This window comes from Dipodomys ordii, unplaced genomic scaffold (assembly GCF_000151885.1).
Source record: "Dipodomys ordii isolate 6190 unplaced genomic scaffold, Dord_2.0 Scaffold92, whole genome shotgun sequence".
In the NCBI taxonomy this organism is placed as follows: Eukaryota; Metazoa; Chordata; class Mammalia; order Rodentia; family Heteromyidae; genus Dipodomys; species Dipodomys ordii.
The window spans coordinates 1,738,278-1,764,974 of NW_012267308.1; the positions used below are offsets into that span (position 1 = coordinate 1,738,278).

A 26,697-nucleotide genomic window follows, 5' to 3' on the forward strand; every position below is an offset into this window, starting at 1 on the left:
GAGGATCCTACTGGCTTTCCCTGGGCCCTAAGGTCTACCTTCCTAGGGCTGGTGCTCCCTGTACCAGAAAGAAGATACCTGTGGGGCACCACTGCAGTCCCTTGCCCCAAATTCCACAGTACTAAGATCCACACCTCGTTCCAACTCTCCCATCTCCTCCCAGTACCAGTACCTGCACAGCCTTCCTTATACATAGTCTACCGTGGAAAGTCACAGCAGTATTCAAAAGGTTAAAGCAGAGTGAATTGTTAATTTTAATGCTTTCTCTAAGCTTCAGTTTTAATAAGCGAAAATGATGTTCTTATTTGCAGTAAAGTGGTGTTATAAAATTCTGTCTGTCAAGCTCATTTTAAAACCATGGAAATAAATGATCTGACAAAATCAGGCTATTAGACAAGTGAAGAAGAGTGATTTTCATAAAAGTAGAGGAGCTGTTCCTTAATTTCACACTTGGTAGTCTTTTGGGTCGACTAAATTTTTAAATAAGTGATAAAATTATATTAGCGCAATTGCATTTTTATAGATTTTTTTGGTCATTGTACTCCTTTTTTTTCCAGTCCCTTCATTTTAACTCAAACTATTCTGCAGAAAGGTTACACTCAACTTATGTTACCTTGTAACAGTGCATGCACAAGACACGGCCTGAAGCTTGTAAATTCTTAGACCACGCTGACAAGAGGCCAGGCAAAATGGTGCCTGGGAAATGGCTGGGAAATAGCTGTGTTGCACCCTGCCAGACTCCTGGACTGTATTTGTGATATCTGGGTTCGAGGGAAGGGGGTGTCCCCTGGTGTTCATCTGTTCCTGGTACCTAAGCTTTTTTTGATCTGTGCTTGAAATAAAAAAAGAGAGAGGTGCTTAGGATAAGAGAAAATGAGAAGTTCTCTAGAACTCTTTCTTGCTCAACTGAGGTGGCAAGGTATGGATTGATGCTCCCTTGGGCAAGAGGTGTATATTCTGTGTGTGTGTGTGTGTGTGTGTGTGTGTGTGTGTGTGTGTGTAAGCATGTGTGCACAGGGTGTGGCTCCTTTGTGATCCTTCACATGCTTCACCTCTTCAAAATTAGGTCCAGTGTTCTGACTTGGGTCTCGTGATAATGCTAAAAGGAAAGACAAAATCCCAGGGTCTGAATCACTCTTGGTGGGGCACTGGATAGTGTAAGTGGGGGAGAAAGGCTCTGCTGGTTCTATTTACAATCCTCACCAAAGCTTAGCAGCTCCATAGTTCTTAGATTCCAACCAGCCACACCTCACACCTCAGCTAAAGAACCTCCTAGGACCACAGCCTCTGTCTCTGGGTCCTCTCCTAGGCCTGGAGACTCTTAGCTGTAGTGCCTTTGGCTAATTCTGGCTACGCTTTCCTTTCTACCCTGGACTCCTCTCCTGGCCTCTGGGCTCTGCTCTGCTCACTAGCTTGGTCCATGTCTGGACAACTCTTGCCCAAAGCAAACTCTTGCCACATGCTACAAAGTGCTGCCCAATGATCAGTTGCTCCCTCCTCTTCCATGGGCAGATCTGGGACCTAAGCCCTCCTAGGGTTCAGGCTCAGGCCTCCTGCATGCCCCCCACCCCCAGCCTCTCCAGAATGCCCAAAGGCCTTCTGCAACCCAGGTGTCTTTCCAGGCTTCACAAAATGGCAGTTTCTTATTAAAAAAAAAAAAAAGCAATCTGTGCATTTCCAGGCAGCCCCTCTCCAGAGGACAATGATGCCTGGTGGCAGGAAGACAAGACATGTTTTCTGAGCACCTGTTGTGTGCCTGGCAGTATGGGAATGTGGATACCTTGTTCGTGTGGATGGGTATGGGTCTCCCCTAGGAAGTACAACTCCTAGGACAAAAGAACTTCCTTCTGGTTCCGGTTTCACTTCCTGCTCCAATTCTGGTTCCAGTTCTGCTCCCAATTCAGGTTCTGCATCCAGTGCTAATTCTGGTTCTAAATCCTAATCTGATTCCAGTGGCAGTTACGGTTCCACCTCCCCCTTCCCCTTCCAGGCTCTGCTTCCAGTTACGGTTCCACTTCCTATTTCCAGTTCCAGTTCCAACTCTGCTTCCAGTTCTGGTTTCAATTCTGGGTCCAGCTCTGCTTCCAGTTCCTGTTCCAATTCCACTTCTGCTCCCAGCTCACATTCCCGTTCTACTTCTGGTTCTGATCCTGGTTCCAATTCCAATTCTGGTTCTGCTCCCAGTTCTGGGTCCTGTTCCAGCTCCAATTCTACTTCCAGTTCACATTCCTGTTCCACTTCCAGTTCTGGGTCTGGCCCCACTTCCGCCTCTAGTTCTGCTTCCTGTTCCAGTCCACTTTCCAGTCTTGGTTCTGGTTCAATTTCCAGTTCCAGTTTCTGGTTCAATTCTGGTTTTGGTTCTACTCCCAATTCTGGTCTCACTTCCACCTCCTTGTCTGCTTCCGGTTCCAGTCCACATTCTAGTTCTGGTTCCAGTTCCGGTTCTGGTTTTTGTTTCAATTCCTGTTCTGGTTCTGCTTCCAGTTAGGAAGCATGGGGAGCCTGGCAGAGTTGGCTCTTCTGTAGTAGGAACGCCTGGGTGCAGAGGTTTTCAATCTCCCGCTCTCCTTGCCCCTTCCTTTTCTCTTTATCAGTTCAGCCGGTTCATTGTGCAGTTTCTGGGTGCCAAGTATCATGGAGACCCCCCCAAAAAATAAAAGCTCACCATTCAGGAAGGCTTGGGGGAAATGGGTGCCCATTACCTCCCTAAAGGACCAACCAAGCTGGATTCTTGGGCTAGAGAAAAGAGAAACACCCTGGGAATATGTATCTTCTCTCTGCCTCAGTATCCCCCTTTGGTGTGGTGCATGCTCACCGCACTTAGGGCTCTCCAGGTCTGTGTGTATGAGGAAACCAATGCCTGCAGTCTGGCTTGCCATGACCTGTGTGCCCTCGACCAGCTCTGGATGGGGCGTCTGGACTCAGAATTCAAGCTCAGGATGTCTACAGGCTCCAGGAGGTAACAACTGGGCTGAGTGGAGTCATTAAAGGCTTAAGCTGTTCTTGGAGGAGAGGGTGGCCTGGGAGGGCCAGGGCTGTCTGTCTCAGGGAAGGAATAGAGAACTCCAAATTAGTCATGTTGTATTACTTCTTTTTATGGCAATGCTCTGAAAGTCTGCAAATGTCAGCATGTTAATTTACTGTCACTCAGTGATATTATTTCATCCTTTCAAAAATGTGTGTGTGTGGTTTTTTTTTTTTTTTTGCATTTTCAGTGGCATACTCCAAGTGTTCTCCATCTCAAAGTTTCTATAGATAGTGTGACTACTTTCACTCTGACCGTTGCCAAAATGCAGAAATTCATCCTTGACTGCAGCCACATATACATTACAAAGTGGAGTTGGGGACTCGGATTTCCTGCTTTCAAGAAAAATGTGTACGAATCTCCCCTCCCCCCAAAAAGTCTTGGGGTAGAGGTCTGAGATTTCTCTGTACTCTCCTCTCCTCACCTCTTGTCCTCCTAAAATGATCTCTGGTTTTTCTCTCTCAAGGAACGTGCAGAGATAAATTTAATAGAGAAATTTTTAACAAATCAGTCAGGGCAGACTTTGTATATGAAGTCTGAGCCCTCCCTGTCTCCCTACCCAGCCCACCCTTCCACCTCCCCCCCCAACCCCCAGATCCATAGCTTCCATGGTGGCAAACTGATTTCAAAAATTCTGATGAAACACTTTGTAAATTTTGTTATTCTGTGATGATAATAAATCATTATAGCCTTAAACACTTCTCCAGCTTAGAGCCTCAGTCACAAATTATCTTGTCATTCTGACCAAAACATTCTCCAAAAAAGCTTGACAAGTGCTAAAACCCAGAACATGAAACCATGTGTTGTTGTGAAAGCAAGATTCAGAAATGTCAATTAATTAGATTAAGAGGCTACTTTTAGCTTTACTCGTGTTGCCAAATAACCCTTAAAATATGCATAGCAGTGGAAATCTACCTCCGTGGTACAGTACTTCTGTGCTGAAAAAAAAAAAAAGAAAGAAAGAAAGACAATGGATTGGACTAATGGACGAAATTATTGTATCTGTCAGTCAGCTCCGGAGAATGATCTAGAAGCAAATGCCTTGCTTCTCCTGTTTTCTTTTTTTTCTCCCCCCTACAGTGTAGCTTTACGAGCTGGGTAAATTCTGCCACTTATGAATTCAAATAGTTTCTACAAACCTCACCCCCCACCCCCACTTTACCCTTAGAAATCATGTACAGACTAAGAAGGAAAAGTTGAGCTTTTTTTCTTATGTCACTCTGACATAGGTTTTTAATTTCTTTCTGTGCTTTTTGGTAAAATTTGCATTTGCATTCTGAAGTTGACTTTATTTTATATATATAAATATATATATATATGTATCATGGAGAAATTATTTAAATGCCTTTTTATCCCTGTTTCTTGAAAAACCTTATCTTTAAATAATCTATATCTTCCCATTTTATTTATGTCATAAACAGTTCCTATATTTTAATGGTCTGTTTGCTTTAAAAGGGGTTGTTGGTTTTAATAGCTCAGTTACTATCTTGGTAAAACTAAACTCCTTCTGATGCAAGCAGATCATCTCTGCCTGCATGTGGAAGACACATTCCAAACCCCCGAAAAAGGAAATTTAAGCCAAATAAATGTTCTGCCCAAATTAAAATACAGAACATGAATAGTCAACTCGGACCAGAGCTGATGGACAGAGCAGTTGGGCAGCGGACATGTGGGTGTTGGAAGAGCTAGCTGCCAGGCAGGGCCTCAAGAGAAAAAAAAATCCAAATGAAATTAATTTCCTATAAATCCCCCACCCTTTGTCCATTCTGCAGCCCTAATTGATTGCAGCGCTGGCTGGCATAAAGGGCTTGGGTGAGCAGACATGGGCAGCAGGGGTGGCAGTGGAAGGAGTGGTGGCTATGGCAGACTGTTCCCTCCTGGGATCAGAAGACAAATGATTCAGAACTGTGGTCTCCTGTAGTCTCTTGTATCTCTGGGGTCCCTTCCATCAGCTCTGGTGTGTGTGGGGTGGACAGGCAGAGAGGACTCACCTCCATAGTGTCAGAGCAATTGAACTCACCTTGATTCTCTAACAATCCAGGTGGATTCTGACAGTCAACTTCATGACAAATCACTGTGCGGTTTTCTCCACGGGCTCTCATAAAGAAATGGCGTGGGGCAGGGAGCAATGGGCAGACACACGGGGTATGGTAGTTGGCATGGAGCTGACTTTCCCTTCTTGGCATTTATACATTCGTTATCCCACCCAGCAGGAAATACAAGGAAAACAAAAAAAGATACAAAGGGAATGTATCTTTTCTGACACTTTTTTTTTTTTAATCCTCAGTCTGGAGATATTCTATTTGTGCCGGTCAAGGAAAGAAATATCTTTTGCTAAGTGTGGCACTCCCTGTGGGAGGGACTTCCTGTATGGACCCACTTCCTGCATGACATCATGTGGAGTGGTCAAGAGAGGGCTGGAAGTGGGGCCTTACAGCCAGTTGTTAGAACCATACCTTTTACAACTCCTGTGGGAGTCGCCCCTCTCCATCCATTCATGGGGGTCCTCCCACCCCTTCATGGGGCTTCCCATCCTTTTCAGACAATCTCCCTGTCTCTAGTCAGCAATAAATGAGCTGCACAAAGGTTCTAAGTTATCTGTGGAACTACCTAGCTAATAAACACATACATAAGTAAAAGAATTAAATATCTAAATAAAATGGGTGAGTGAGGCATGCAGGGATCTGGGCTCTCTATAATACACAATATAGCACAGATTTAGGAGGCCGAGAAGGCCAAAAAGAATGGGGAGCTTTGGCCTTAGTAATGCAGCTGCTTGCTTGGGAGGGTTGTTTTGGACAAGTTGCTCTGCTAGGCCACTAAGTTAAAGAACACTTTGAATAAATGTAGACCAAGTGAGATGCATGCTTCACCTCCATCACTCCACTGTGTGCTAAAAGCTTCCAACTTAAGTCTTACGGATAGATAGAAAATTGTGTCCATTCACGAGGGGTATAATGCTCAGCTAGCGACTGATTCCCCCCCCCCCACAGAACCTTCCAGAAGACTGACCTAAGTGGTCCAGCCTGGCCACTCGATTCTTCTGTTGGTTGACTTTTGCTTTTGAGAACGGATCCTGCTGTGCCATCACCCAGGCTGGCCTCGAACTCACAAGCCTTCTGCAATTTGCCTCTTAATGCCTTAAGATTGGCTTCTTCTGCTTTTCTGTCACTCTCTCTCCTGTCTGGACTTTGGGGATCACTTGTTGCATGAACAACCTGCCCCTCAACAGTCATTCCAGTGTATACTGTGCTGCAGAAGAACAGAAGGAGCAGAAGCCAAGCAGAGAGCCAGGGCCCCATCGAAAATGGGCAGCTACTGTGCAGATCTGGCCACCTGCTGTCACATAGGAATGTGACATTGACACATGCCAGAAACGTAACTGTAGCGTGAAAAATCCCAATTTCCAAACTTTGGCAATGAGTTAATTTTTTTTTTTTTGGCGTGTAGCTTACGCCAAACAAATCTGCAGGTCATATTCTGTCCTGCTGGCCATGGTTTGCAAACCCACCTGGCAAATAAGCTCTGCTTAGTACATGTGCCAAAGAGTTGGAATCCATCAAGGAAGGTTCCTCTTCCTGGTAAATTCTACTTAGGCTGTATCTTATGAAGAGTGTACTAGCCAGGTACCAGTGCCTCATATAACCCTAGCTGCCCCAGAGACTGAGATCTGGGAATTAAGGGTCAAAGCCAGCCGGAAGGAAAAGTCAATGAGATTCTTACATTCAATTAACCAGCAAAAAGTTAGAAATGGAGCTGTGGCTCAAGTGGTAGAGCACCAGCTGTGATCCAAAACTCTTGAGGCCTGAAATTTAAGCCCCAGAACTGGCACAAAGAGAGACAAACAGAGAGACAGACAGACAGAGAGAGACAGTCATCTGAGAGGCATCTCTGGGTCAGTGATACTTGTTTTGATTTGGTTCTAGGAGAATCTAGCCTTGGGGCCTGAGGCAGTCTTACAGTTAGTTAAGTTTCTCCCTGCTAAACCCCTAGAAAGCTGGCATCCTGTGACCAGGGTACTATTCTATAAGGAACTTGAGAAGTTTTTCATCTATCATTAGCAAACTGAGCCCATATAATTTTCCAGGTGCCCCAAGAAATGCCTCTTAACCCTTAATGGAGCCAACTGACCCCAGAGGTCCCAAGCTGGAAGTCTGCATCCAAAATAGGACCCTGAACATGACCTTGGACGGGTGGGTGAGGGGGCAGAGGAGATCTTGGACTCCAGGGTGGGGCCTGAACTAAGTCAGGCTGGGGCCTGTGGTCACAATTACTGTGGTCGGTTCAGGAATGAGGATCAACCAGACATCTCACCAGATTCTGACTCTAGCTATTATGAATGGGAATCTCTTTCCTTTCCAGGCTGGTAAGCCACAGAGGGCAGATCAAAGTTCCAGTGGGGAGGGGGGTGGGGAAAGGGAAGGGAGTGAGAGGGGAATGGAGGGAATAAAAAAGAGGGAAAGGGAGAAGGGGGAAGGGAGGGAATAAGAGAGATAGAAAGAGGGAGGGGAACAGAGGGGAAGGAGAAAAGGAGGGGGAGTAAAAAGGAGGGGGAGTAAAAAGGAGGAGGAGGAGAAGGGGATTGAGAGAGGGAGAGGGAGAAGAAGAAGGAGGGGGAGAAGAGGGAAAGGGAGGAAGAAGGAGAAGGAGGGCAAGAGAGGAGAGTAAGAGAGAGGGGGAGAAGAAAGGAGAGGGAAGGGGAAGGGGGAGGAGAGGTACTGAGAAGGGCAGAGAACAGATGACATCATTAAGTACGCATGTCCAACTCTGCCTGAAGCCCTCTATTCCCAGACGTCCGATACGTGACATGAAATTCCTTTTTTGGCTTAAAATCTGGAACCAGCCCTTGCTGACCTCATCTTGCTGAGCATGGCATCCTTTCCCCCAAACCTGGACAGGACCCAAGACCCCCTCTGTATGTACAGACCCACATGGATGGCTTCCCATCCAGGGTCTATTTCTCACTAAAACGATTCAACGCTACAATCTTCCAGTGGTCAAGAAGCTGTGGTGTAAAGTCCCAGGTACTTTGAGAACAAATAAAAACCATCGGACTTGACAGTGATGCTGGTGACAGTGTCTTGTAGGGAACCACACAAAAGATACATCTCAGGATCTGACTGTACTGTGGGTATTGGGTCACAAAGTTAGCCAAGAAGAAGGCCAAATGAAGCCAGGCTGCTTTCTTCCAAGGAGAGGGCAAGTTCTCTAATCCTTCCTTGACTACAGTCTCAAATCTTGTCTTGTTTTCCCCATTCAAGGCTGGGGATCTTAACCACTTGAGCCACACCTCCACTTCCAGCTTTTTGTTGGTTCATTGGAGCTAAGACTCTCCTGGACTTTCCTGCCTGGGCTAGCTTCCAACTGGGATCTTCAGATCTCAGCCTCCTGAGTAGCTAGGATGACAGGTGTGATCACTGATGCATGGTTCTCAGCCTGCTTCATAAATGCATATTATTTTTGATCAACACACCTGTGTCCTTCTCACAATTTCTCTCTCCAGCTCAACTCCACCCTCATTCAAAGCCAGGCCCATTGAGGGTGTTTTCTTCCTTTCTCTGGGTGCTGCTTTGCTACTAATCAAAGCCCTTTTTGGACTCACAAATGAAGTAAGAACTCGCCCTAGGTGAAGGGGTAGCTAGGGTCTAAGGAAACCTGAGTGTCCCCCATTTCCAGGTATGTAGAGGCCTCTGGCCTCTCTCAGGACAAAACCACTGGCTCCCATTATAGACACTCCAGCCATTTGTGTTACACAGACCATGGTGACAACGTCCCCACAAACCCTGAAGTCAGTACTTCTCTGGGGAGTCTGCAGACTCATCCTCTCCTTCCTCCATTTTGCTTCCCCGAGCCTTCATCAAGGCCCAAGCCCAAGACACCAGCTCCTTTCCAGCATCAACTTCTCCCTTCTCTTCACTCTTAACTGGGGACCAAGACAGAAATTGTTTCATGGATCCTCCATATTGTCTTAGAAGAAAGAACATATCCATTTTCCACCGTTCATACATCGTTGTACTGCTTTATTTATTTTTTAGGTGGGGAGCAGAGATATGGAAGGGGGTGAAGGCAGACAGGATGCAGATAGCAGAGGAAGCATCCAGGATTCCCAGAGCATCTCTTATTTTGTCATCATGTATTTATTTATTTTCCAAGTCATCTGCTACCTTGGTGGTAGAAATATGGATGGTAGTCATTGGAGAAGGCTCTCGTGAGGAGTAGAGGAGGCCAGTGGGAAAGGCAGACCTCCACTTTCAATGATCTGATCTAGAGGGATTTAGGATGGGGAGGGATTTAGGATAGGGAAGGGGCTTATCTGCTGTGCTCTCCCTCTGATCTGACTCTTTCCCTCAGCCCTGGGCTGCCAACAACAATGCTACCTCCCCCCCCTCACCCCACTAGTCTGCATGCTAGGAAGCCAGTGAGTGGGAGCCTGCAGGAGCACCCAGAGCTAGCCTCTCATGGAAACAAGCCCCTTCTGGAGGTAGAGCACAGAACATCGAACAAATAGATACATTTGAAATGGACAGACCTAGAACAAATCATGTTAAGTGACGTAAGCCAAGCTCAGAGAAACAAATAGCACAGGTTTTCTCTCATATGTGGAAGCTAGATCTGCAATACATGAGGATGTGATAAATGATACAGGACTCTAGGTGTTCACACACAGTGCGACCAAAGGAGGATATTCTTAGGAGAGGATCACAAAGATGCAATGCCTATGTGCATAGAAAATAATATTTATCTAAATGAACTCGCGGAAATGGAAACAAAAGTTTTGGGGCTTTTTTTTTTTGCTGTTTCTGTTTTCTTTTTGTTCTCTTTGTTCATTTATCTGCATTTGGGAGGGTAAGGTGGGCCATAGAGGTGGAGGGACAATGGATGAGCACATACAGTAGTGGTACTCACTAGACACTGTGTGGAAAATGAACTTGGGGGTGGGAACAGGAGGGAAAAACTGGGAGAGAGTGAGGCAAGGGGTGGCATTGTCCAAAGAGAAATGTACTCTTTACCTGCCTTATTATAACCCTTCTGTACATCATCTTGATAATAATGATCATTTTTTTTCTTTAAAAAGAAACAAAAATAGATCCCTTTCCTCCCACCTAGCCTCTGTTTCCGAAGTTTTTGCAAACAGAAGCCCACCTGATTTTCTTCTCGCGGGGCACAGTAGGATCTCATCTGTTACTGGATCCTACCCCCCACTTCACCCCCAAAACGCACCCCTTGGCAGACAACCTCTCTCCTTGCATGGCTGGAGAGAACAAACAGGACAAAAGCTTTGCTTTCTTGGATAGCCAAACTCTGCAGATCTCCTCTTAGGGAAATTGAGACTTCGTCCTTTGTCCCCAAACTCAACAGCCCCAGGTACCAGCTACCAGAGCGCGGGCTGAGCTAAGAGGAGAGGATGCTGTGTCTTTGGCAGCCAACCTTGTCACCGCCAAGTAGCCCTCACTGCCTAGGCCAGGCAAGGCTGCACAGGGAAAGCATCCCATCTTCATCCACATCTACTTCCTTGGGAAGTCCTGTCACAGGAGCCCTTCAAACCCATCTGATTGGGTAGAAACGTACCACACAGTTACCCATTCAGTTTTCATTAGGCGGCTGCTCCTCAGCTAACCTAGCCAAGCAGAAGAGCTCAAACACATGCAGAAATTAAATCGACATCCAAACTCCACCAATATACAAAGCAATTTAAATGATATTCATTAGAGCGATGACAAGCTTTGATGAAGCTTTCAAAAGCTGGGTCCTTCAGCTTTGCTGACTGGGTTCGTGGTCACTGAGCCGGAACTCGGGCGACTGTAGCGATTGTACCTCTATTTTTTTTAAACTAAGAAAATGACTCTTTCCTGACATCCCCATGTCATTTTCTGTCCTTTCCTTCCAGCCTTCTTTCTCTGTCTCTCTCTGTGTCTCTCTGTGTCTCTCCATCTCTGTCTCCATTTATCTAGGTGTCCCTCTCTCTCTGTGTGTCTCTCTTTCACTGTCTCTCTACCTGTCTCTGTGTCTGTCTCTGTCTCTGTCTCTCTGCCTCGGTCTCTAGCTCTCCCTCTCTCCCTCACCCTCTCTCTGTCTCTGTCTCTCTCTGTCTGTCTCTGTCTCTGTCTCTCTTTCACTGTCTCTCTACCTTTGACTGTGTCTGTCTCTATCTGTCTCTGTCTGTCTGTGTCTCTCTGTGTTTCTCTGCTTTGGTGTCTGTCTCTCCCTCTTTCTATCTCTCTCTGTCTCTCTCCCCCCCCCCAGGTTTATCAAGCCATGCTCCCAGACACAGGGTGGATATGAATCAAGACCAGTCATATAAAGGTAAAAGTAGCCACACTGACTTCTTTATTTCATAAATGCTCCAATTAAAACAGATTTCAGTTTCTCGTAATTTCATTTCACTTGGCCTGGGAGATCTCTAACTCACAATTATGACGATCATAAATGTGTCCCTGAAATCCTGCTGTTGGGGGGGAAAATGGAAGTGAAATGTTGAAACGTCGTCAATTTTAAAATGTAACTTCCCGGATTTAAAAAGTCCCATATTATATGTTATTTTGTTGCCACCAGTGGGTGGGCTCACATCTTTAAAGCTAGCTACTCAGGAGGCTGAGATCTGAGGATTGAGGTTCAAAGCCAGCCTGAGGAGGAAAGTCTGTGAGACTCTTATCTCCAATGAGTCACCAAAAAGCCAGAAGTAGAGATGTGGCTCAAGTGCTAGAGCTCTAACCTTCAGCAGAAATACTCAGGGACGGGGCTGAGAAGGTGGCTCAGTGATAGAGTGCTTGCCTTGCCTGCATGAGGCCCTGGGTTTGATTCCTCCGCACCACATAAGCAGAAAAAGCCATAAGTGGCACTAAGGCTCAAGTGGTAGAGCACTAGCCTTGAGCTGAAGAGCTGAGGGACAGCGCCCAGGCCCAGAGTTCAGGCCCCACGACCAGCCAAAAAAAAAAAAAAAAAAAGGAAAAGCTCAGGGACAAAGCCCAGGACTTGAGTTCAAATACATAATAATAATAATAATAATAATGAAAGGGAAAACTGAATGGCCCTCTATAGTATAATCTAGCTGGATCTGGCAAGGGTGCCATCGAGTGAATTCCCAAAGCCTACTGTGGGAGCTAAGAGCCAGAGACCAAAAAGGAAAAAGTCAACCAAAAAACAGATTGTCCAAATCTTTGTACAAAGAGAGCAGCCCAAGGAAGGTTTCTGATTCATCATCAGCTAAGGGCAGAGCAAGGTCATGGCCATGGCTCTCAGATCCTTGGGCTTGGGAGTTGTGAGGCAAGCTAATAGAACCCAGCAGGAGGAACCGGTCAGCAGCTTCACGCAATGATGCCTGCACTTTGGTTTATAATTTTATGCTCAAGGTTAATTATGTGTGTCCTTGGCTTGAATCAAAGATATTAGCAATGCGAGAAATATCATTGCCTGTAGCCAGATTGGTAAAATAAGGATTCTTAGAAATACCTGTGAACTGGAAACATGCTTTCATTACTAAGTCCAGACCTCTTAGTGATGATATTGCTCTGTCAATAATAATAAAAGCAATATGTCAGAGCAAACCTTCTAGAAAGATTGAAGTCTTCTAGATCATGTCCAAAAGAGCAGCTGATGGCCACAACTGTAACTACTCAGCCCTGAACACACCACCTAAAAGCTAGCATTAGATAGATAAATAGATAGATAGACAGATAGGCAAACAGACAGAGGATAGATGATAGATACATATACATACATAACTGATAGGTAGTAGATAGAATAGATGATAGGTATACAGGTAGGTAAGTAGGTAGGTACATACATGCGTACATACATGCATACATATATACATACATATATTCATACACACATAGATAGATGATTGGTAGTAGATAGAATAGATGATAGGTAGGTAGGTAGGTAGGTAGTGATAGAATAGGTAATAGATAAAATAGATGATAGGTAGATGGATGGATAGATAGAAGATAGAATAGATGATAGGTAGGTAGGTAGGTAGGTAGAGAGATGACAGACAGACAGACAGACAGACAGACAGACAGATAGATAATATCAACACTGGGGTGTGAACTCAAGATCTGAGCTCTGTCCCTTAGCTTTTTCACACAAGGATGGTGCTCTACCACTTGAGCCACATCTCTAATTCCTGCTTTTGGGTGGTTCATTGGAGATACTGAGTTTCATAGCTTTCCTGCCCAGAGCTAGCTTTGAATTATAATCCTCAGATCTCAGCTTCCTGAGTAGCTCAGTTGGCAGATGTAAGCCACTAACACCCAGCTAAGAGCTGGCATTTTAAATTAGTTGTGTTTTATGTCATTTCCCTGCAGACAGCCACATGCAGCTTCAACCTGGTCTCCCACCGTGCAGTTAAGATGGTTACTAACCATGGGCCCTGATTCCTGAGTTAGCTAATTGTGGATGTTAATCTCTGGGAAGGGTGTCACCTTGCTGATTATCATTATCATCAGGAATGATTTATTAAGATGACAGGAGTCCCTGACATTATGCCCAAGTAGTGGAGAGAAGCCAGTTTGTGTGTGTACGTGTGTGTGTGTGTGTCCTTAGATTGTTAGAATTTCATTTTGAAGACACCTGTTTTCCTGGACCAGTAATGTATTGATACCCAAATGTGAACTTCCAGAAGCCACTGAAAATGACTGAAGGTTTCACTGGACCTAGTCATTTTTTGGCTGTCCAATGTGTCCCAGCCTATCCCAGCCTATCCCAGGCTGTCAGGCAGCTAACTCACAATTTGGCGTATCCATTATCTCTAGCAGAGCAGTGACTGTGGTCTCCAATCCTTGGCATTGTGGAAGAAATGCTTTTTGGAACCCCTAAAACTCACCCTTTGTAACATTTCCTGGCCTGCCACTTCTCATGGGGAGCTGATGTACGGGTGAAGTGGAGGAAGTCTCATTAAATTCTTCGTGTGTGTGTGTGTGTGTGTGTGTGAGCGCTTGTCCTGGGGCTTGAACTCAGAGCCTTGGCATGATCCCTGAGCTTTTTTCACTCAAAGCCAGCACTCTCCCATTTGAGCCACACCAGCACTTGTGCCTTTTGTTAGTTCATTAGAGATAAGAGTCTCACAAACTTTCCTGCCTGGGCTGGCTTTGAACTTCCATCCTCAGATCTCAGCCACTTGAGTAGCTAGGATGACAGGCATGAGCCACTGGCACCTGGCATCCATCAATTCTTAGTGGTAGAATAATGGCATTTCTAAACCATACCATTTCTTCTTCTGCCTTATGGAGACTCCAATGGAGTAGGAGAGAGAAACAGAACTTTCTCCAAACAAACTCTTATGTTTGATCATGGTTAGAAAAGCAGTCCTGGCCATGACAGGGCTGCATGAGGAGATGGCACAGTTAGGGCAAGTAAGCTGCTCTTTCTAGGAGTTTTATGCTCAGAGACAGTGTCAAAACTTCTCCAAACGAACGCAATTCTATAACTAACTATTGCATGTTGCTAAGGCCAGAGAACCCTGGAACTGTGTTGGAATCCTGTCTGTCTACTTTTCTCCATGTGTTTTGCAGGTCAGCTGAAATCTGAAAGTCATTTCCTAAGGGAAATATATTTCCAGGTTCCCTTTTTTTTTGCCAAAGATTACACGTGCTTACTAATAAATCCACAGGGAGAAAGAAGGTTAGCATTTCTATTAGTAAAAGAATAACTATTTTGGTGGAATAAAAATGGTAATTTCTCCATTAGCTAAAAGGATAATAGCTATTATTTTAAAAGTTAAAGTATTTATTACTAAAGAGTGGTGTTGGGGTATGCCTGCTTTCATTTTTCTTTTCATGATTGTTTCTTATAATACAGAGTGTATTATTTTCGTGTTAAACAGTCACCACAATACAATGTCACCAATTTCCAAGAAACTGCACAGATGAATTGAAAAAATAAATCACTTTTTTATTATTTTTTATTAGATGACTTGGAAATTTATGGAGACAATAAGGGATTTTTTTTAATGTGCCAGTAGTGTGGTTGAATTCAGGATCTCATGTTCTTGTTTAGTTTTTTCATTCAAAGCTGGTGCTCTACCACTTGAGCAACAGCTCCACTTCCATCTTTTTAATAGTTTATCAGACAGAAGAGTCTCACAGATTTTTGCCTGCCAGGCCTGGCTTCAAAACATGATCCTCGGATCTACCTCTTGAGTAGCTGGGATTACAGGTGTGAGTCACCAGGCACTCAGCAGAGACAATAATTTGTCATCTTCCTTCCTATCAGCAAATGTTGCTCTATAACTCTCCTATTTACAGGATTTGATTCCCTCTTAAAATGGAGAAAAACAGTTTGTAGATTGTTTTTTGTGTTTGTTGTACTTTTATATGTTTTCTTACATGTGACTGGAAGCAGTTGAGGGCTGAAGACAGCAAAGTCTACTCTGTTGTAGTGGGATGATTCTGGGAAAAAAGAATTCCTTCTGGGGATACAGAGATGATGGTCCTGAATTCTGCAGGGCAGGCTGTCCTGGGCCCATCGCCCACACACCAGCTCACCATGCCGATGAGGGAGGGCCCTTTAGTGCTTATCAATCTCTTCTTTTGCAGAATGAAAATAGAACTGAGTTATCAGGGAGGTGGGGGGGGCATCTTCATCAAACCCAACCTCTCCGACTCACATGTAAGATTTTAATTATAGAAATCTTGCTGCCTAAAACTTAAAGCTACATTCCTGATATATATATATATATATATAATTTTTTGCTAAACATTGACTGCAGCGAATAGCTAAGATGTGGCATATTGATTTCTTGTTGTGAAGTGAACTGTTCAAGCTCCATTTAAGATTTTCATCTTGCGTGTAGCCCTGAGCACATCAGAGCACCATAAATTAGTTAAATTGCACATTTATCACAAATGTTATTTTAAGATACTGCATAAATGTTGGTGGTTGGGAAGATATACAGTAGAGCTGCAGTGAAGCCGGGCATGGGTGGGGTCAGGTTGGGGTCACCCACACCTGTGATTAAGCCCCACCCCCCCAGCCCCAGCCCACATCCCTTCCATCCTCCTGGGAGCCACTTGAAAACCCTTGAGCTTGAACACGGAGTCCTTCCTCCACACACCTCCTGCAGACTACAATAGACTTGGAATTCAAGTGGAGATGCTTCTCGTCCATTTCAGGGAAAACCAGGCCACACTAAGGGATGGGTGGATGGTTCCGCTTGGCAATAACCAGTTCTTTAGCTGGAATAGGGCTTGGTAATGATGGCAGACAAGGGCCTGCATTTCTAAGTGGGTAGCTGGATCTGCCAGCCTCCCCAAATGAAGAAAACCCAGCCCCAACCCCAGACTAAGAAGACAGGCACTGAGGTTTGCATCGAAGGCTTCCTAATGTATTTCCCTAAGACAAAAGTAATTTTTGAATCCCATTAATACAAGCAGGCGTTTCCTGGCTGAATCCAAAATGCCAAATGGCAATCTATACTACCACCCATTATGACCATTGATCTTCAGCTCTCTCTCTCTCACACACACACACACACACACACACACACACACACACACAGACACAGACACTCTCTCACACACACACACACACACACACACACACACACACGAGCTCTGAAGATCATCTTGAGAATAAAGTGAAGATGAGCAGAATATTTGGGTCCTTCTCCCCAATTATAAAGAGGGGGGACCATCCTTGTTGGTATGACTCCCCCCCCTCCCTTCAAGCCCCACAGACATAGTGCTGATGGAGGCGTTGTCAGTTGAAGCTGTGAAGAGGCAGGACTTTGGTTCTAATAAACCACCGATGCGATGCTATATTTAACCTGTGAAAAATCCAAGACTGGAAATCTGGGCTGCGGGATGTGAAGGCGCAAAAAGCACAGGAGAGAGAGAGAGAGAGAGAGAGAGAGAGAGAGAGAGAGTAGGTGTGTGTAGGTGTGTGTGTGTGTGTGTGTAGGTGCCTCTGTCCCGTGAGCCAGGTTCCTAGGGGGAGTTGAACTGATGTTGAACCCTCAGCCCTTGCCAGGTAGAGGTTGACAGTGTTAATCAGGGAAAGGCAGTGGGGGCTGGCCAGGATGGATATAGGCGGGGCCAGGTAGGAGGTGGGCAGGGCCAGGAGGGAGAGAGGGGGGCTGGCCACCAGGGTGGGGTAGATGGGGCCAGGAGGGAGGGAGGTGGGACCAGGAAGTAGGCGGGGCCAGGGGAGTGATGGATAAGGTAGGTGAGTTTAGACAGGAAAGTTTTCTCATTCACCTGTGGAAACAGACCACTGGCCTGTGATCTGCTCCCTGCCAGAGCGGAACTGTATACTACTGTTAACCAAAAACTCAACTTTAAACTCTACTGAGGTCATTCTCCCTAAAAGTCCAAAGAGAGAGAGAGAGAGAGAGAGAGAGAGAGAAAGAGAGAGAGAATACCAGAGGAAGGGGGGGGAGCCATAGACGGAATGTAATGTTTGGACTCAACTTGACAGAAAAAAAGGGGGTAGGTGGGAGAAAAACCGTGGGTGTATTGCTTCACTTCTCTGAAAGGGCTTAATTTAAAATTTTAATAAAAGAGTATTCTCTCCTCCTCCCTTCCTCCCCCCACCCTACACACACACACACACACACACACACACACACACCCCTTCAAGTTGAGGTGTTTTATGTATTACATGGATGTAACAGATCTCTCATTTGTATAATTCTAGGTTAAGAGCTCTGATTCTGCATAACTGCAACCGTACTTGGAATAGAGTAATAAAGGTATTTTACAATTTTACATGATTTTCCTAGCGTTTACTTGGCATGATTTGCCAGGGCCAATAAAAGCTTGTGATTATCATATAAATGCGTTCTCTCCTCCTCCTCCTCCTCCTCCTCCTGTGCAGAGATCCATACTCCTCTTACACACCCCCATCCTCCTTCTCCCCAACCTTGCTATCTCTGGGTGTTTCAGCAAAGGGAAGAACTAACAACCCCTACCCCCCTACCCAAGGACCAAATTGGCTCTGCTTTTGACTATTTGAAAGCCTAAATCCATAGGGATTTTCCATCATGCACAAAACCTTCTTTATCAGCCTTCATTCACCCTAATGCTAGGTTGGGGAAGGGTTCGTGGGGGGGCTGGGACTTCTCTGTACCCAGAAAGGACCCCTTCCCTTCAAGCCTTGGTCTCTCTTAAGGGTCACCTGGTAGGATCAGATGCTCTGGTCCTCAGTATTTAGGGAATATCCCTTTTAATCACAGACAGTGTAACCTCACGTGCATTTCTCCCTTTTCTTTCCAATTGCTATTCTTGGGGGAAGTTCACTGCCAGACATCTGTGTAAGAAAGTGCTCCCGGCTTGCAAAGTTCACCGAAAATCTCCCCTGATTTACGTGCAACCTCCGACTGACTGCCGGCACCTGGCAGACACAGCAACCAACTCCAAGTCGTAAACAGATCGCATACAATTTAATTTTAATGTGCTCGTTAGTGCTAGCACATTTCAGACATAATTGTGAACGCAACACAAAATTATAGCAAAAAAAAGGAGAGAGAGAGAGACAATTTTAATGCTGCCATAGGAAAAAGAAGAGGGAGTTATATGAAGAGTCATAGAATGGTGTTTCGTTGTTAACCATCAGAATAGGGCACATAGTGTTGGGTTGTCTGTTTACATGCCAATATTTTATACATAGGTTCTCCGATGATGTCAGCTGTCAGTTACTTCTGCAAAATGAACTGCCAAAAAAAAAAAATAGAACAGAACTGCATGGAGAGCCGGTAACCAGGGGTTACCTTTCACAGAGGCCTAAAGATAAAACAACAATAATAATAACATAGGATTAAAAAAACACTTCGGTGTAGGATCTTGGGAGGATAATTAGGACGAATCAAACCAGAAAATTACCAATGGAAATAAAAGGCAATCTACAATATTAAAAAAAATCTCAACCAAGAAGGCTTATAAATATGAGGGGAGGGAGTTGGGGGGGGGGAATTGTATTACAGAATTTCTCATGACTTTGAAGCAAAGTATTACAGTACAAATATTTTAAAGGCTTTAATCAATGTTTAGGAAATACAGTACAAGTTCTTGTTATTGTTGTTACTGTGGTTTTTTTTTCTTTTCAAATAGACTTAACCCTTGGAGCACTGAGTTTTATTTTGAGTATTCTTTAATTTCTAATAAATATTTTCAAAAAAATCATGTGCAAATTACTATATGAATGCTTGCCAAGGATGATTTTTCCTGGGCTGGAAAAACATGGTAATAGAATGCTAATAAATATGTATAATTTAAACATGAACCTCTATCCGTATAGATGTACTGTTTAGCAAACAATTATACTTTGCTTTGTGATAACGTTTCTGTATACTTTATAAATGCTATCTGTGGTATCTTCTGTATAATTTACAATGTTTCCATGTTAAAACAAAGCAAAACAAAACAAACCCCATAGACCTTTAAAAAAATGAAAAAGGAAAAAAAAATACACTACAGATAGGCATGGCTAATACCAGCGCATACAAGTACATAAAACACGGTTGCTATATAAATACAAGAAGGAGGAAAAAAAGGGCATTTATCCACCATCACATTTTTTCCCATAAGAGTCTGAAATCTATACAATATATACATCTATGTTTCAATGTGAAAATAATATTCTTTTAAATTTCAAGGCGTGTTATACCCCTGCAGACCTGCATAAATGGAGATTCATATTATCAATTATAACTAAGCTGGTAAGGAAAAACTTTTTTTAAAAAAACAAAGCTTCATACATTATTATTATTATTAATAATAATATTATTATTTTGTTTTATTTTTTTATAACCAAATGAATGCAAAAGTGCTTCAAAGTACTCAGAGGGCGAAAGATGAAAAGGGTGTAAAGTCTTGTGGAAAAAGTATGTGCCCAGATTTCTTTATAAATGCTTAATTAAACTGTCAATGCATGCAGCTTTGAAACACCTGGAGGAGAGTGTAGGAAAGGGGTGGGGAAGGGGAGGAACGGGTTGGGGAGGGGTGAGGGGGCAGGGCAAGGCAGGGCGGGGCCAAAGGAGATGCTCACAACTAAATCCCATTTACACCAAGTTCCAAACACTTACCACTGCGTTTTAAACCTTCATTATTTTATACCAGTTAACAGCTGATTATGCACCTCTATTAAACACTGTACAGTTATACAAAAAAAAAAAAAACCAGTCCGGCCCAGAATAATTCTCCATAGTTAACATAAGAACATGTACCCAAGAAACAAGATAGAATGGCCTTAAGGTGCCTTCAAACAGTTTTCTCTCAAAGCAACACTGCAAGCATTCGCCAGCAGAAGCAAATGCTACTGCTTCTCCAGCTCAGACACATACAGAAGATGGTCCTCGGGCGACTTCCCGTGTGTTTTGCTAAGGTGAAGCTTCACGGCATGCTTGCTGGCAAAGGTCCGGTTGCAAAGCTTACACTGATACGAGGTCCCTAAGTCTTCCTCTGGGGAGGAGGTCACCAGTTTGTCTGATGATGGCGACTTGGTTTGTGCTATTTGATGATTAATCTGTTCGGTGGACAATTTGGATAAGTCTCGTAACCGAAAACCTAGATGTGACTCCAAATGACTAATGTAAGTGGATGGAGTCCTGATCTGGGATGCACAGTCGTTACAAAAAAACACAGGGTGGCCAGTGTCCAAGTTTTTCAGGAACTTTGTCCCACCTGTCCTTCGAAGCTGGTACTTCACGTTGGCCAGCCAGTGACTGATGGTGGTCATGGAGAGCCCGGTGAACCGGGAGATGTGCATGCGCTCCTGAGGGCTCAGGTCAGACATGATGTATTTGCCCTCTGAGGTTTGTCTCAGGCTGGCGGCGAACTGGGCCTGGAGGATCAGTAGATGCTGTGGGTTCCAGTTGGACTGACGCCCTTTTCTCTTCTGCGCAGGTGTGGCCTCCTCGGCCTCCTCCAGGGCGGTCCCGTCAATGTCAGACTTCTCCGAGATGCTGGAAGGAGTGGAGGATTTGGACGTGTGGCTCTCTGTCAAGTTCTTCAGCATATCAGAGATGTCTGACAAGGCGTTCTCGCGCAGCGGCGAGTTTGACATGAAGGAGACGACGGCGGATGTCTTGGCCGTTGTCACCAGAGATGAAGAGGTGGCGGGGGAGGCGGACGTGGGGGATAAAAGCCCTGAGCCCCCGGAACAGCCTTTGTCACTCTTGCCTTTCGTCAGATCTATAGGTTGATCGTTGTTGACGTGGTAAAAATAACGATCCAGGTGGTCAGCCTTTTTGGCCAGAGGCAGGGGTGGCGGCGGGGTAGCCACGGCCGCCTTCTCCGCCAGACTGTTGCTCATCTTGAAAAGCATACTCATGGGGTCCAAGGTGGGCAGGGAGGGCTTGGCAGCCTTGCCCAAGTGCACGTTCATTACCGACTGCAGGGCACTCAGAGGGTTCACAAAGGGTTGCTCCGGGGGGTGTTCGGTGATGATGGCGGTGCTGCCACTCAGGCTACTGCTCAGGGGCTTTGCCAGCTCTTTACCGTTCTCCACCGGTTCTGCCTTGGGGCTCCCCTCTTTGCAGCCATCCCGAGGGGGGCTGCTGGGGCTCCCCTCTTGGCTTTTAAAGCTCCCGTCGTTGGCGGCTTCCGTCTTGATGGGGTCGCTCAGTTCACTGCCACACGGAGAAGGGGTGGCCCTCTTGGGCGGGGACAGTTTGGCTTCAGGCTCCTTCATTTTCTCCTCCACCTTGGCGACTTTCTCGGTGACTTTCTTTACCAGTTCTTCCATGGCGTGGAAATTGGTTTTGGGCATTGGGGATGTTTGGCTACTGGGGGGTGAGATCAGGGCCTGGCTTTTTGTGGGGGATACAATCTCATTGCTGCCAAACAAGGGTTTCAAGGCCGTGTTCTTCCCAGAGGAGCCCAAAGACAATTTCATCATGTTGGGAAGCTGGTAGGCAGCATGGATGCTGGGGTAACCTCCCCAGCTAGGGGTGCCATTCTGAGCCTTGTTGATGGCAGACGTCACTGTGTTTTCTAAAGATTTGAGGATGTCCAAGCCCCCCTTCGGGCTCTCCTCTAAGTCATTCTCCGTCAAATAATGATACTTGGAGGAAATATCATACTTCTCCTCTTCCTCGCTGGGCTTCTCTTTGTCCTTCGGCTTCTCCTCTGTGCCAACTTTGTCTTTCTCCACTTCCTTCTTGATGTCTAAGTTCAGTTTGGGGGAGACACTGGCGGGCGTGTTGGAGGGGGATGTGAAGGTGGTGGCTGCCAGGGGCACTGACTGGACCTTTTCATCCAGTAGGGTGGTGACAGTGGGGGTGACCGGCGTCTCCATGATGGGTTTCCCCTTCTTCATGGCTGAGTTGGTGACCTTGATGAAGTGGCCCGTGACCATCATGTGGGCTGTGAGCTCCTGCAGCGTATCGTGGGAACTGCCACACTCCATACACTTGAGGATCTGGGATTTGCGGGCTTCGAAATGCCAGGCATAGCTGGCCCCATTCTGGTGGCCGTACCGGTTATTTGGCGTGATGTAAGGGTTGGAGTTCTTCTGGAGCGTATCATTGGTATCCGAGATGGTGGCTTTGGGGGTTCCCCCTGTGGAATCCGGGGAGCTGGGGAGCTCCAATTCCAGCGATGCTTTTTTCCGCGTGGTAGGGATGATTTTTGCGGCCACGGGAGTGACCGGTTCCTTAAGAGGCACTTTCTGGTAGTGTTTTGTTTTGATCATGTGCACGCTCAGATCCTGCAGGGACTCAAAGGAGTGCCCGCAGTACATGCACTTGAGGACTTTCTGAGCATCTTCTTTCCCTTCCATCTCCAGCAAAGAGCGCTTGCGTGGCTTGGACCACCGTTTGGGGTTATTACTGTCTGTCTCGTGGTTATCATCACGGTAGTGGCCTGTCTCGTTCATGTGCACCGTCAGCTCTACCAGGGTGTCATAGGCCGCACTGCAATCCTTGCAGCGGAACTTGCTGGCCCCTGTGAAGATGGAGCCGTAGAGCTTGCTACTCTGCCGATACAGCTGCACAGTACTGAAGAGGCTGGGCTCAGGCAGCATGCGACTCTGTGACACCTGTTGTAGGGTCTTAGCCATGGCACTCTGATGCCAATCAAAGCTACTGCTGCCACAGCTGCTGCTGCTGCTACTGCTGCTGCTGCTGCTCCCACCGGTGTTCTTCTCCGACGAGGGCTGGTGGAGGTTGAGATTGAGGTTGGACCAATAGGAGTTGGACAGGAAATTGTTGTACACAGCCTTCATCTGCTCCAGGCTGTCTGAGATGGCGGTGGTGTCTTCCAAGGGCACGGAGACATCTTTCGTCTCTTCTTCGATCTTGATGGAGCTGTTTTCAAAGTCAGCCATTCGATCACTGGTCTCACTGATGTGGGATTCGCTGTCCATTTCGTGGCTGGAAAATTCAGCAGCTGGAGAATTCTGGTAACTGGGGCACGTCTTGCTGAGTTCCTTTTCTGGACATATGTACTTAGCCGAGGGTTCTCCATTTGCCGTGTGATCTTCTCGGTCTGCGTCTTCATCTACCAAGGCGGCTGCTTTTAATTCATCGGAAACATAGGCTGTCGTGATAATAGGCGGAGATGAGGGATAGGCAGGAGAGAGAAAGAGAGAGAAGAAGAAAGAGGAGGAGAGAGAGAGAAAAAAGAAGCGTTAAGTAAATGTCTATCCAATTGGGAATGGTCTTGCTTTTCTAGAAAGAAGTAAAAGAGATGGACACATTTTGCAAAAAAAAAAAAATTAAATAGTTAAAACGTGGTGTTTCTTTGGAGCAAAAAAAAAAATCTGCTCTTCAAACATAATTTGCCACCTTATTCTTCTCAAGGGGCAACAGCTTGAAATTAAAACTAAATTTGAAATTAATGAAGCACATTCTGGAGGTGGCATTCACTTCTAAAGTAATAAATTACTCGCATCAACCTCAGAGACAACAGTTCCTGTCTGTCAATTAATATGTCTTATGCTTCTCCTGGCCCTAATGCATTTCTTAACAGACAGATTCACAATTTAAATTAAGCAAGCGATTTTTTTTCACTCATTACGTTTTTGAGTCCCAGTCTTTAATAAATATAAAGTACAAAAGCATCAATAACATTTCTTTTTCCCCCAAGTAAAAAGAAAGTACATCAATTGTAATAAATTAAATACAAGGTTGGGTGACAATTGTTTTTTAATCCCTTCCAGAAAAGAAAGTCTTCTAAAAGCTCAGTGTAAAGTTTCTACTTGTGTGTATGTGGGGGGGGGGGCAACAGAAGACCCTGTGACCCTCTCCAACCCAGCGCTGGCCCTGGTTTCCATAGAAATGGTGAGTTTGATGGGGGTGGGGGGGTGCGCATGCTCAGTACAGTGCTGCATGCTATATGCATCCTGCGCATGCGCAGTTTCCCTCAATGCCATTTCCCATGGAATCCTCAGCCACTCACCCATGCGCATACTTTCTCCTTTCTTCTCCCTCCTCTTTCTCTCATCCTCTCCTCCCTTCTCTTTTCTCTCATTCTCTTTCCCTGCCTGCTCTTTCCTCCTCTCTTTCTGCCCCACTCTCTCCCTTCTCCCCTCTCCCTCTTTTCTTTCTCCCCCTCCCCTCTCATTCTCTTCCCTCTCCACTTCTCTCCCTTTTCCTTCCTCTCCTCTTCTTCTTCCCCTCTCTCCTCTATTTCTCCATCTCCACTTATCATTCTCTCTCCCTCCTCTTTACCCTCTTTCCCTTACCTCCCCTCACACTCCCTCTCTACTCTTTGCCCTCTACCTCCACTCTTCCCCTCTTCTCTCCTCTCCCTCTTTCCTCCTTGTTCTCCCTCTCTTCTCTCTCCATTCTCCCTTTCCCCCTCTCATTCTTTTCTTTCTCCCCTTTCCTCTTCCTCCTCTCCTCCTCTCTCTCCATCTCTGCCTTTTCTCCCTCCCTCCTTTCTCTCCTCTCTCTCCTCTCTCCTCTTTCCCTCCTTTCTCTCTTTTTCCATGCAGAATTTTGTCAGGACAAGTTGGGGGGAAATTGGTATGCGGTGTTCATTGCTGCTGTATAAATATATACAAGACCTTCCAGTGGACCTTACAAATGTCAAAGTGTTTGCTCTTTAGACTACTTTGTCAATATTTATTTAGCATAAGCTCCTTGCGCTTTGAACAGGGATCCTGGCTTTCTGGAGACAATGTTAACTGGGGATGTAAATCTGGCCAGCATTCCTGAGCAAGTGGAGCTCAGAGGCACACAGCTGGGGCTCTAGAAGAATAGATCCAGAGGCTCTGAGCCCTAAGCGCACCTATGTATCAATGGACACAAGGATTTCCCCCTCTCCCACTCTCTTGTATTCCGGGACTCACGTTATTCCATACTGAAGCTAACCTTGCATCATGTGCTAGAGCTGGTGGTCTTGCGAACACACCAAAGGAGGAAAGGATTGGCAAGATGCCTAACTATCAGCAACTCAATTCACCAAGTCTGCCTTATTTGCAGATATATTGACCAAATGTGGTCAAAAATACCAAGAAAAATGTAAAGATTCAACAATAATTTGTGCCAGGCCTATCATCCTAACTGCTCAGGAAGCTGAGATCTGAGGATCGCAGCTCAAAGCCAGCCCAGGGAAGGGAAGTCAGTGAAACTCTTATCTCCAGTAAACAACCAACAAAAAGCCAGAAGTGGAGCTCAAGTGGTAGAGAGCTAGCCTTGAGTAACAACATTAAGAGACAGCACCCAGGCCCTGAGTTCAAGCTCCAGTACTCTTACCAAAAACAAAAACACAAAAAAACAACAATCAAACAAAAAACCCCACAGGATAGAGTAGAGTTGAAAGAGATGGGAACAATGATGAAGGGATGGCATTGATCAAGATGCACTGTTCTCCAAAATGGACAGTGAAATCGAAAGCCATTTGTGAGCTGGGAATATGTCTTAGTGAAGAGTGTTTGCCTAGCATGCATGAAGCCCTGAGTACCACATAAACAGAAAAGGCCAGAAGTGGACAGTGCTATGGTTCAAGTGGTAGAACAATAGCCTTGAGCAAAAGAAACTGGGGGACAAAAAGGAAAAGAAAAGAAAGAAAACCAACTACTTAAAAGTTAATAAGAGAAATAATAAAGTTAAAACAAAATAAAGAAAACCAAAGTAACAACTCTTTCACTACGTTTGGGAATAACTCGACTCTGAAAATAATCTTGAACACTGAGCTTTAAAAACTTGCATGAGGCCTAAAAATGGTAAAGTCTTGGACCATGGCTCATGCCTATAATCCCAGCTATGAAGAAAGTTAAGTAGAAGATTAGGTGGTGCAAGGCCAGGCTGGGCCAAAAGTTAGCAAGACCCCTTCCCATCTTAACAAAGAAGCCAGATACGGTAGCTCACACATGTGACCCCAGCTATTGGAAGACATTGGTAGGAAGATTATGGTCCCAGGCTGGCCCAGGCAAAAGCACAGGACAATATCTAGAAAATAGCTAAAATAGAAAGGGCTGGAGATATGGTAATCAGGTATGGTATCAAGTGATCAGAATGCCTGCTTAGCCAGCATAAGGTCGAAGTATAAATCCCAGGACAAAAGTAGACATGAGTCATAGAGTAAAGGCTAAAAATCTTTGTTGTTTGATTTTTGTTTGTACTGGTCCTGGGACTTGAACTCAGAACCTTGTGTTCTCTCAAGGCTCTCAAGGCTAGGACTCTAGCACTTAAACCATATCTCCATTTCGGGCTGGTTAATTGGAGATAAGACTTTACCCAAGCTGGCTTTGAACTGTGATTCTCAGATCTCAGCCTCCCGAGTACTGGG

The 26,697-nt window shown here is 45.3% G+C and overlaps 1 protein-coding gene across 1 annotated transcript; it reads right to left on the reverse strand.

The window, feature by feature from the left end:
* Positions 1 to 20,059: 20,059 nt before the first annotated feature.
* On the reverse strand, positions 20,060 to 24,364 carry Tshz3 (teashirt zinc finger homeobox 3). The gene is made up of 2 exons (XM_013026153.1): positions 24,361 to 24,364; positions 20,060 to 23,499 (listed from the first exon to the last, which is right to left on the reverse strand). Exons 1-2 carry the CDS (start codon positions 24,362 to 24,364, stop codon positions 20,276 to 20,278), a joined length of 3,228 nt encoding a protein of 1,075 aa, XP_012881607.1. The 3' UTR covers positions 20,060 to 20,275.
* Between the last annotated feature and the right edge of the window lie 2,333 nt (positions 24,365 to 26,697).